Here is a 13,057-nt window from a genome sequence, read left to right on the forward strand (position 1 = left end):
GCGAAAAGACAAGTCTGGCGGTTGAAAATGTGATTACTGTTTATAATTAAAGTCTTGATGCTGTAACAGCCAATCACAAGGTATTTTGGTTTCGTCGATTCCGTCCAATAAATTTGATGTCAAAGATGCAGCGATTGCTGGAAGGTCAAATTTCAAAAAAATAGATAAAATAATGGAAATGGTCGTGTCCGATCCTCATTTAATCACTGTTTTGACTGCCAATGAGATAATTATTAATGAAAAAATGAAAGTTAAAAAAACTTTTTTATTGCACTGCATATTTTCTAAGTAATAACATTGTTTTCCAATCCCTAACGGTATTTAAATTAAGAGGTACGGGGATAAATTATATCAGCAATCGCATCATTTATTTTCTTATACATACATATTTGGGTTTATTGTGCTCGTTTTATTGTTTATTGCAACATTTGAAACTTATAGGAGAATACATTGATAAATTATGAATAATAATAACAGAGGACAATTATGCAAACCTAAAAAAAATAATAATAATAAAATGTAGTGCCACAGTTGTATGGGATACGCCGCCATGTGTGATTCAACTCACTCTCTCTTGCTCTTCAAGGACTAGAAGATTTAATAATCTGGCTGTAGTTTACTTGCGTGTAGCTTTAAGGTTCGACCCACACCACTGATGTTCAAAGCTCCGTGTTTGGCACTTCCGTCAACCCCGTGGAAAAGGCCTGAAATGGATTGCATCACTAGGTACTCAATTATTATGAAATAATAAAAACAAAAGCAAAAAAAACCAACACAAACCAACAAAAACAGGATGAATTACGTTAGTGGGTAGTAATTAAATGCAGAGCATTTACGGATCAGCAACTACTTTACAAATGGCTCTACTTCTTGAATATTTTTCTGGTTGATGGAAGAAGGTTGTGTGAGTGAGTAAATGTGTGTTTGTGTGAGGAGGAACAACAGCAACAATAGGATGTGGAAGAGGAGGTTGAGTGATTTTGTATGTTTGAGACATGTCTGTCGATTAGTAAATACACAAACTTTTAATGCTTTCAACTCACTGTATATTGTGTCATAGCTATGGATTGGTTGGCTGTACGAGACCGCTCGGAGATAAATCGATCTCCACAAAACTTGCGAAGCTGCGAAATGACTTCCGAGTTGATGAGGCAAAATAGAGTTGCAACCACAGTGCCCTGAAATACAATGAATAAATAATATAAAAAGGAATTAAGTAGGGTTGGAGATATGAAAATTGTCAAAATCCCGGTGAGCCTTAAAACCCCAGATGAAAATATACCTTATAATATAAAAGTATAATAGTGGTCTTGTTCTACATTTGCATTTTCAAAATAGAGAAGACCATATCATCAATGTTTGTCAACGGTAGTGGTCCATGGTAGACTATTATTCGCTAAAAGCTTTCAATATTATTCAAAGCTATAATACTATGAGCTACAAACTGTCACACCACCTGATGGATAATATGTATTTTTTTGTAGTTAGGTCATGCCCGATTTAATTAGCAATGTGGATTCTACAAAAGGAATAGATCATTGCTTACTCATGAGGGAAAACGCAAACAAAACATTTGTGGTATAAAAAAAAGTGACATATTGCGCTAGCAAATTACTTTAACAAGCCAAAAAATCTACTGAAGCTAACAGCAAGCATTGCTACTTGATTTATAGCTTAAGGGATAAATATTTAACAAGAGCCTTACTAGCTTGCAAGTAACTAACATATACTTTTGTTTAAAATTTACGCAGGGAAGGAAATCACCTCTTTTCAATTCTCTACCTATGAATAATACTCACCTGAAAGGATATTGTGATGGCAGAGAGAAAGTCCAAAACGACCCTTTCACCTGGATCATCTGGTTTAAATGCTGATAAGAATTTGTGCAATCCAAAGAGTGGAATTAGTATTCCTACGATCGGAACATAAAGAAATAGAAACCAATTGATCAGAAAATTTATGCAGACATATTTATATTAAGTCTCAAAACCTCAAGACTATCTTCTAAAATTAGAAAAAAATATTGTTATCTTCTTAAAAAAACGTGTGTTGAATAGCAAAAAAAAAAATCGTTTTGAGTTTTTTTAAAACTATTTCTAGCAATGTGACGTATATGGAAAAATAACAAATAGTACCTTTTATAATATACAAAACAAACAGAAAACCCCAATATGAGACAGGTGTAACAAAAGACTTTAAAATATTCATTTTATATATTTTGCAAAATTTAGTTTAACACAAAAATAGTTTATATTAAAACATATTAGAAGATTAAAAGTGATACAATTTAATTAATTGGTAAAGAAATAATGCATGAGCTACTTTAATTTTACTACAGTATCAAAATAGAAATATTACACCCTGTGTTACAATTATAAGACTTAATGTGGCTTACCACATCTATCATGTGCGTACATACACGCAGTTTATTTATAAAAACTAACCATTATATAAACTTTAAGCCTCAACAGCTCTACCTTTCAACATTAAGAAATTGTGTTATTTAAAATGTTCCTTGTGTGTGGGAATAGAAATTGCTGCGTTGGTCATTTTCATGCTTTCAAAATTGAAATTTATCATAATATTTTTACTCCTACTAACAAAACATATATTAAATTGCAAAAACCTTTTCATTTTGAGAGGGAAGTTGTTGAAGTTTGAGCATTGCAATATGCTAAGTTTTAAGACAATATATTGTCTTAAGTACTACGAGTACAGGCATGATACATTGTTGTGATAACTGGTGGTCCACCTTTAGCGCTTGAGTTCAAAATTAGTCTATATGCATCACCCATTTGTTAAATTCGGAATAGGAGCTATACTTTTTTGATGGTAAAATATGCGTATAATCGTTTACCACTTAGTTCCCAAAATACTGCTATGGAGTCAAAAATAGAAGATTTCAAGCCAATTAAATTTTCAGAGGCAGAGTTCAAACACGCTGTTGTGATGATTTTGGTCAACAATGATCGGGATATTAGCAATACTGAGGTCTCAAAGATGACAGGGGATTAACGACAGAACTGTGCTCCCTTCCACACCTTCAAAGGGGTTCAGAGTTGTCTCTAGAAGCACTACTCTAACTGGGTGTCCAAAGATATTTGGCCTCCTGGCTCCTTCCACCTGAATCCGATGGGTTATTTTGTCTGAAGGTATCTTGAGTTCAAGGTCAATAGAGGTCACATATTATGACGAAGTCCTTGCTCGACTCCAGTGTTCTGGAATACAAAAATTTAGACTAGTTTCTACTTTCTAGGACGTGTGCGGTTCAAGATCCAAATCAAGGGTGTTATTAAAACCAAAGGCGGCTACATTCAGTGAGATATATTTTCAAGGATGGAATCTGTCTTTAGGTTTTTGTTCTATGAATAAGTCATGCAAAATGACTATTTAGACTAAATAGTAATATAAGTTAAATATATCAACAGTTATCATTGTTTGAGTTGTTTCAAAATACCAAACTTGGTTTAGGATTTCATCTGCACTAAGTGTCCACTTCTTAAGTTTCCCTTGCCTGAACAGATTTGATTATGTATATATATACAAGAACTTAGAGTTCATTCGTAGATATGACGTGTTTGTTGTTTTTGCAGCTAGCCACAAGTCTTTTGTGGTGTTAAAAAAAATAGCATTGGTCAACAAACTATTCATTCCACAATCGCGGAAAAGGTAGAATGCCCCTCCTGTATCCACGCCAGACATGCCACTATTAAGGTTGCAAACTTTTTAAACCTGGACATTTGTCTAGAATGTTGAGAAGGAAATGAAAGAGTCTGGAGGTGAGGATGAATCAGCAGGAAAAACCTGCTGATCACAAGATGAGGTAATATACATATATATATATATTTGAATTTGTTGGACCCGTTGTTTGGCTTCCAAACTCACCGGACCTCAATCAAATGGACTTCTTGGCGTGAGGTTGAGAATTTCCCAAAGGGTACTATCATCAAGAGCTGCTCCCGTTTTTAAGTCGAGGTGAGGCTTTTATTGACTCCTAAAATGATTATACTGAATAATAATAATTTTTTTACTCAACTTTCATTTGCCATTGGTTTTTATGAAAATGGGATAATTACTTTAGTAACGAATCTCTTTTTCAAAAAATCGTGTTGGTTTGTCGATGTTGGTCGCTTCCTGTATATATATTTAAATTAGATTGAAATAACACGGAAATGTATTTAATTTTTAATCTATGAGATAAAAACAAATCCCTCCCAGAAAATAAATAAAATTATTTATTAATACCCACCATCTTCAACCCACCATACTAAAATATATATACCTTACAAATCCCTCAAAAAACAAAACCAAAATTAAAGTTGATATTTTTTTCTTCCAGCATTTTTTCCCGTATTAATTTTTATTTGAACATTATTTATTATTTTACATACTGCTATTATTACAAACAATTTTTTTTTTCAGTGATTAATTACAATTTACTCCTACATCATCATTAATTTTCTTTAAAGTTAATTACTAAAGATGAAAAAGAGAGAGAAGGCGGGGAAAAGGTGCATGAGAAAGACAGAAATAGAGAGATAAGCACATAAGAAAATGTTTCTATGTCTTGAAAAGAACCCTCTTCCTTTTCAAATTAAGGATATCCACTTAATAAATAACTATATCCACACATAAATGACACGAAGTATTGAAGAATAGATAGGCTATTTCTAAGAAAAAGAAGTGGTTTGATGATTGAACGTGTTTCTTACTTGTAGCAATGTGTTTAAAGTAAAAAAGATTGATGAGTACGCCCAATTTTGTGACGTAATAAATATGCATCTTACAATTATAAGAGAAGGACTAGATATAATGTTAGTAATGCAAATTGATTGTATAATGGGTACGTTAAAAAAGAATTCGAAAATACAAATGGTAACCCTGACAATTTGAAGAATGTTTTGGAGGAGATAAGATACAAGCAGCTGTGACGAGGAAAGAGGGGTAGAAGGAAATAGACTTTCACAAGAATTACTTCAATTTGGATCTCCAATTCTACTCTGATTCCAACGAGAAGTTATATTAATAACTCTGCAACAAATCCTCGAGGTCACCACTTTCCGTCTTTAATGGGATCATGCAAATTTTCCATCAATTATGAATATAATTGAATGTAATAGAAAATGAAGTTAACTATCCAGGAAGTAAATAACAAGAAGTACTGGGGAAAAGAAAATCATTCCCCCTCCCCCAAAAAAGGCTATCTAAAAAAGTCCCATAATCTAAATTACTATATATTGGCTATTGCGTGTTCGATAGATAGGATTGTATAATATATGGCCTGCCAGTCTGCTTGTATCAAAGTAACCGAAAATAAACGTGGTTTTCCTGAAAATTTGAAAAATGTCTTATGAGAAGAGTAGTTTAGCTTTAATGACTGAGTCCAACAAGGATAAAACAGTTTGAGAGAAAAACTGATCATTCGTTTGATTGTTTTTACTTATGTATTTCATGAGCACACGCACATTATACTTAAATGTTCCCTCCTCAAAAATGGAAGGATAGTGATCATCAGGTATGCATGAAACATGTCCGATCGGTATATAAAAATAAAAGAAATTGAAAATGAAGGTGATCACCCTGATAATTTGAAAAATATGTGGGAGAAGAGCTGACTATCTGTCAGCAAGTTTTTTATTAGATCAACTAAAAGCAGTCGTGAGAGGAATGAAATACACACAGACCTCAATCTTTATATAGAAAGGACCTATAAGCTGGAACTATCCGATGGAAATACTCAATTCTACGCCAAGTCCAAACAGGATTTACACTTATACCTCCACAACCAATCCTCAATGTGATTCTCCGTCAATTATGAAAAAGGTATCTTCTGGAACTGGAATAAGCCTCTTCCACTTTAATGGAAGTAGTTGTGATGGAGGGTTCTTTGCAAGACATTGAATTTTCTCATTTATTTGTCTCTCTATTTTTGTCTTCCACATACACATTTTTCCTACCCTTTCTTTCTGTTTCATCTTTTATAATTAAATTATGCATCCCTGGTTATTTTTATTCTTCCATTTTTGAGGAGGGAACATCTAAGTGCATATAGTCCATATGCTCATGATTGATGTAAGTAAAAACTATAAAACAAATGATCATGTTTTTTTTTAAATTGTCTCTCCTTGTTGTCGCTGTCTTCAAATTCCCATATATTCAAAACCCTTAATGCTAGTACTTAACTTCTTCAATTTTGATACACACAGAAAAAAACACACAATGAATATCTATTTTTGTTCATCAGGAGCGTACGTTGGATTATATAAAAATATTTTTCTTTTCTTTTTCTTTTTAAGCTTAGGACTTGCCATTTTTATTGAAAAAAGTTTCATAAATTAAACAAATTAAATTGTTTGGATAAAAATTAGTTTTCTGTATATGTAATAAATACATCTTTTCACTTTTAATTTTAAGGCTAGAGAAAAGTGCATTTAAAAAAATATCCTTTTCGTGACACAGATAGACTGCGCACAGTGTACATATATATATACTGTACAGGGTACGGTCATTGATGCTGTTGGATCTTCCTTTATCTTGGCCTCCAGGACTTGAGAAATGTTTCATCTCGCTCCAAATTATTTCCTTCACTTCCAGACTTCCTTTATACTCCTTAGCCACTCGGATGTCTGGACTGTCCTCATAGTCACGGTGACAATGTCTGAAATTATTTTTGGATCAACATCTGAGTCGAGAATATCCGAAACCCTTTGCCTTTTTTATTCCTCTTCACTCATTTTACAACACATTTTGATCAAATCAGAACAGTGCACAAGAAAAACAACACATGTATCAAAACATTGCTTGAGATGTCACCTCAAACCTTCATTAGCACAAAAAAAAAAAAGGATTTGAACGACGCAGAAAAGTTTCACTGTCGCACTTTGTAGTTCTTATCTTTTTTTTTTTTTGGCAGTCAGACTGCAACTACTTTTGTACACCAATGATATATATATATCTCTCGTATTTTATTTCATTAGTGATAATAGTGTCATTGTTTTCATTTGAGATATATTAGTCTGTTATTTCCATATCCAAGTAACATTTATCATGAGTGCAAATTTTTGTCTTCTGCAACATATACATTTTAAGAAAATGTAAGAAGGTAAAGTCTAATTTTTCATTCTGTAGCATTTTGTTAATATATGTATGTACATACAATTTTATATTAGTAAATGAATAATTAATCATTCCAACATGGAGGATTCCTCTTTCTCTGTTTGTATTTTTACAAGTTTTTATTCTAGTTTTATTTATTTAAAAGAATATTCTTATTCTCCAACTTTTTTTTCTTTTGTCTTTTTGATAATATCTTGGCAAAAGACAAATAAAAGTAAGTATTATTACTTCTCCCTCTTAATTAAAAGATAATTGAAAATCTTTCATGTGAAGAAGGGGAGGAGCGTTCTCACAAGGGATGGGGATATAAAGATTTGTGTAAAAAATAACCTGCCAATATGCTGTGAAATAATTTGTAGAATTTCTTTGTAGGAGAGCAGCTTAGCTGTCAAGAAATTTCATTATATTAGCAACAAGCAGCAATGAGAGCAAGGGAATAAACAGCAGTGCTCAAAATCAAATGTTAGGAGTACAAAAGGAAAAACTGAGGCTCTTATCGGATTTCGTCTCAACTCCGTAAGCTTCTGTAGAAAGATGAATTCACAAAACATATTTAGTAGGATGGCATTCAAAAACTTTGATCGTTGTATGTATTTTGATTGAAATTTATTTCGTATTTGGAAAATAAATCGTCACTCGAGACCCAATTTTGGTGTACCATTTGTTCTCCAGGTTTGCAATGGACTGTTTAACAATCAAATCAACCACAATCATTTTACCTGACAATTAAATAAACATAAAATACCACTCCATAGAAAATTTTATTTGATTGGCCGAACATTTTGCACATTCCCCGTAACATATATATATATATTGGGCATCTTATTATTTATATAAATACATTTTTGCTATCATATAGAGATACAAATGTATAGCTACACATTGATTAAAGTATTACTAAGGAATACTATGATACAGAATCGAATAAAATACTATGTATAATTTTAGTTTTATTAAAGATATATAACATACTTGTATGTAGTTCATTTTTAAAATTGTGGAGGAATATTATGACCATGATAGTCTGGGAGTACTGCGGAGATAAAGAACAGTTATCTGAATAAGTCAATTGTTCTAATTTTTGGGGCTTTTTAGGTTTCTTTTTTTAAAATGAAAGGTTGAGTGATGCAATAAAAGGAAGGAAGTTTTATATTTCAACTATAGATCAGAAGAAGATAAGAATGAAAGTAATAAGGAAATAAATAAAATGTATTGTTTATAAGGACGAAGGCTTTTTTAAAGGAATCGAAATCTGGGATCATAAGTCTATTTTGAATGTACTCGTCGATACCTTTTCATAGGTGTATTATCTTAGTTAATGCTTCAAGAAATTTTAGAAACTTCATCAATAGAACGAAAGGAATTTTTAAAATTGTAAAGTTTGAATCTTTTAAATGTAAAAAAGACGACGAATAAGTCATGAGACAAAAATCATCAAATGTGTGCAACGAAAATTACTTAAAACCCTCAAAAGACACTTTTTTTTTTGAAAAAAAGGTTGAAAAACACATCCAATTTTGTGAGGTTATAAGAATAAGTATATGAGATTGACTATATATATCGGTCACTCAACGCAAGAATAAAGATAATGTATCCTCTTTGACTCAAGTTTACTAGGTGCTGTTGAAAAAAGGATGACTTATATACCTTACAGGGTTGTCCACCTTAGCCCCTCCTGAATATTTAAAAATTTTTTCTCAAAAAAGTTAACTCATATAACTTTTTTTTTCTCGATTAAATTAAATATCTAAACTAAAAAAAAAATAATTTTTTAAATAGTTGTGGATTTAAAAAAAAAAAAAATAATATTCTAAATATTTTCATAAAATATTTAATTTTTTGTAAATATCTGTAGATTTTTGATTTTTTTTTTGAAATAATTTGAAATTTTATCCCAAAAAAGTGAATTTTTAAATTTTTTTTCAAGAAAATTAATTTATAGAATTCCTTCCCCCCCAAAAAAAAAAAAAAATATATATATAATTCAGTGGATACCCTTGTTTTATATTATTTTTGAGTCAAACAATAACCCTCCAACAAAGCCACATGCTTAATGTCTATAATTTGTGAACACACAACACTTTGTGCTAAAATAGATGTTCCCTCCTCAGATATAAAATAATATTCATATATCTTCTTTGTAAACTAAAAATACTGTTAAGAGTGGCAACTTGATTATTTTTTTTTTTTTTTTGCATACGTTTAAGGTCAAATTTTATATAGCTCAAATGATAAAATTAAAATTACCTATAGCTTTGGCAGTTTTAACGATAGCGCTTGTGTCTGATATCTCTGTATGTAATTTGGAGACGAGTAAACTAATAATTATGATGAGAAATATGAAGTTGACAAAGATGGAGAGGATACAGGGTACTTTGTAGATCCAATTATAGGATATTTCCTCAATCCAACAGCTAGAACAAAAAAAAAGAGAGAGAGAGAGAGATCATGTAAAAGAACTTTAACATTTAGTAGAGCGCATAAATATTTTTAGTTTAGTATACATATTTGGGGATAGAAAAAACACTTGGAGTAGATTTATTAGTGCCCATCATTGCTTCTACCTTTTCCTCTTATGAATTGAGGAACTAAAAGTTGGGTATACACTGATATTTGTAGGTAATTGTACTATTAATATATAAGGAAGGGCAATGAAAGTTATAACAAACTCTATTTTCTTTCATATACCAAATATACAATCCTAAAATGTGCATAATCATTGCATCGTAAATGTAATATTATGGCAAACACATACAATAATTTTCAACACATTCTTAAAATCTATGACAACATTTGATTTTGAAAAGTAAAAGTAATATTTCTGTGATAATAAAGTCAATTTTTCATTGTTTTCCCAATGATTGATATCATTTCAATTATTGATTATTTTGCCATTCGTTGATATAATTTTATCTGAATTCAAAACTCAGTCAGATAAATTTGAGAAATTGCCACTGGAATTGCAATTTTTTAAACTTTCTTTATTATTTCATATAAAATATAAGTTTCAAGTTTTTGGGGCCCTCAAGAGTTTTTGCAAGATTTTTTTTCTGAATCTATAATAATGATAAATAATGTAAATTAAATTAATTTTTACTTTGCTGTAAAACATTGCAAGTAAATGATTCAACATCATAGGGATTCCCTAAAATCCCTGTTCTATTATACAAGAGTTTTAATTTCTAACTCAAACTCATTTCTTTTAACTGGAGGCATGAAAGGTCACACTTAATGCAATTTGTGTTAAAACTACTAAATGGTATTATTTTTAAATACAGTCAAACAATACAAGATATATGTGTGGCGATAACATAAAAGAAGGTAAGATTTTTTTTAGATGAAACAGAGAAATATAAGTTTTTTACTTCAATGAAAACCCGAAGAGAATTTTTCAAAGAGTCAAATACAATATTAAACCACTAAAAAACTGTTCAACAAGTTATTAATATGAATGATATTTGTTTAAATTTTTCCATGCGGTATTTGAACTTTAAATCGAATTTTTATATCACTCATATAATACATTTTAGTTGGTGAGGTATGTTCTTAACTAGATAACCCCTTTTTTCTTTTCATTATTCTCGCAACTCAATGAAAATTGAGTTTCACTCTTCTTAATAAAAAAATTTCACGTCATGACGTCTCAGTATCTTTTATGATCAGTGTTACCAAATAACCAATTTTTATTTTCAGATGACCATGTCAAAAACCGTGGCTCTTAAGGACTTTATCATTTTTTGGGATTAATATAAATTATAGTACTCATATTATACTGTCGTAATACATATTGAGAAAAAGTATCCCAGCTTGCGTTTATGTTATCGCCACACGTATGTAACACATGGGCTGAAAAGTCCCGAATTCACACATGGATGGCTCTATTTTTATAATTCACCTCATTTTATGATATTCCCAGCCTTCAAAAGAGAGCTGTCAAATTTCAAGAGAAACTTTTCCTTTGTTTGTGAGTTGTCGTGCTAAGAGTCAGCTGGATATGTTATTTTTGAAACAATGGATAAAAAATAGTTTCGTATTTTAACTATACACTTTTTAGTCATGGAAAAAATACTGTTCAATCTAAACAAATGATTGAAAAGTATAATGGCGACTCTTTATTCATAGAGTGAATAAAAAAAACTAATATAAATGAATAAATAATACTAATTATTTAAGAAAAGTAATTTTGAAAGAAAAAAACGTGTTTTCTTTGATAAGCCCGGGAGTTTTCAGCCCATATGCATTGTCTAAGTTGCACTAAATTTTGCCGTGCCTGAGTTAAACCAGCTCTGAGTAATTGAGGCAAACATGTTGTAACTGACTCGGGTCTTCCCTACTCATATTTACCCACATACATACATATATGGTTTTGGAAGGGGAAAAACATAATTCATATTTAGGTATAAAAAACCACATTTTCCTCTTGAGTAATTTTATTACTTTGTTGGTACATTTTTTGATGAAAAAAGTAACTAAATGGATCAATGTGAAAAAGTAAAGTAGAAAATCCCATTATTAGTAGTAGGGCTGTAAATTATAAGCATTTCAATGACTAAAAAAAACAAACAGAGTTGAACATAGTAAGCCTAACGATTTGAAGAATGTTTGAGAGTTGAACAAACATTTGTTTTTATTCAAGCTGTGACTAGGAATGAAAATAACACAATAATCCACTCCATAACTAGCAAGTAATTGTTGCCCCAATGTTGATCCTCAATTATATTCTGAGCCCAACAAAGGCTTCCTGACATCCGTCATTCATAAGCACACATACATACACTCGAGAGGTTACGCTTGATACTTAGGTAGAATTTCTCTCCTCAAGAGTGAAAGATTAATGAAAACAGCTTGAGAAAGGGTGGGTGGGGGAGAAATACTGCTCATTTTCCTTGTTAAAAAAATATATCACTCCAAAAATGCTTAGGATTTACAATCCTCTATGCTTACCTTCGCTCTGCAGCTAAGCCAGAATTGACCCCTCGAACAGAGGCATAAGTAAGGATGAGTAGAAAGGGTAGACCCCATCCCAGAGCCAATAGAAGCTTAAACACTTTATTCTCGGAGACAAAGGTGACTATGAGTATGATAAAGAGATAAAGACCCTCACCAAACATCCACATGTATGTGCAGACCATAAAATAATTCGTAAGAACGTGGAGGATTTTGCAAAAGAGAAAATGGTGGTCCTGGAAATATACAAACAAATTTGATATAAAGTAGAAACGTAAATTTAAAATATAGGCTATGAGCCCCTCTTTTCGATCTATCATATTTCTTTATATCTAGGCTTATTTGATTATCCTAGTTACCAAGCTGCAAAGTTCTAAGGGGTGAGGACAGGGGTGGGGGCACATGGAGGCATGCCAGTAGTCAGCCATATTGCTGCTACAAAAGTTTTAGTTCTTTTTGGCTGTAGGGCCAGTAATACATTCTTGACGTTGTAGGCAGTCAGGATGGAGATAACAACGGTCTTTGCATGTCGTCTTCTCAGTACTGACACCCGCTCATTGAAGACTACAGACGTCTTTTTGGTTGTTGTCCAAACTGATTTTTTTTTTTTTTGGTGCCCCTGATAATTTGAGGAATATTTTTGAGGAGAGTAGTTTAGCTGTCATCACGTTTTATTAGATGAGGTGCAAGGAAATCAACACAAATCTATCTTTCTATATAGTAAGGATATCGGCAAAAATTACTTCAATGTCCATCCTCAATTCTACTCTGAGTCCAACAAGGACTTACAATTTTTACATTCCAACGTGTCTTTGAAGAGTACATACACTCATCGTATTATGTACTTCGATGCTTTCCGGTAAATATGTGAGACTTACAACTAACTTTTTTGATCTTTTGTGTTTGTGTATCACAAAGGTATCTACACAGCATCAATATTGTCTATGTTTTTTTTTCTCATTTTGACTATAGATTAGTCCCCTAATCTTGCATC

The 13,057-nt window shown here is 31.6% G+C and overlaps 1 protein-coding gene across 6 annotated transcripts in view; it reads right to left on the reverse strand.

The window, feature by feature from the left end:
* Nucleotides 1-342: 342 nt before the first annotated feature.
* The window catches only part of LOC121121312 (diuretic hormone receptor), an 86,602-nt gene continuing 73,887 nt past the window's right edge, over nucleotides 343-13,057 (reverse strand). Inside the window, exons 8-13 of one of the 6 annotated variants that reach the window (XR_011781249.1) lie at nucleotides 12,061-12,299; nucleotides 9,364-9,530; nucleotides 1,800-1,912; nucleotides 1,044-1,178; nucleotides 781-882; nucleotides 343-704 (exon numbers count right to left, since the gene is read on the reverse strand). Coding sequence is in view for 4 of the 6 variants with exons in the window: in XM_071890156.1 (XP_071746257.1) it covers nucleotides 847-999; nucleotides 1,044-1,178; nucleotides 1,800-1,912; nucleotides 9,364-9,530; nucleotides 12,061-12,299 (807 nt within the window). In the remaining 2 variants the exon portion in view is untranslated. Of the gene's footprint in view, nucleotides 705-780; nucleotides 1,000-1,043; nucleotides 1,179-1,799; nucleotides 1,913-6,271; nucleotides 7,836-9,363; nucleotides 9,531-12,060; nucleotides 12,300-13,057 lie in introns of those variants that run through there. The other 5 variants (XR_011781246.1, XM_071890161.1, XM_071890156.1 and 2 more) reach the window with 5 other exon arrangements.

This window comes from Lepeophtheirus salmonis, chromosome 1 (assembly GCF_016086655.4).
Source record: "Lepeophtheirus salmonis chromosome 1, UVic_Lsal_1.4, whole genome shotgun sequence".
Classification (NCBI taxonomy): domain Eukaryota; kingdom Metazoa; phylum Arthropoda; class Copepoda; order Siphonostomatoida; family Caligidae; genus Lepeophtheirus; species Lepeophtheirus salmonis.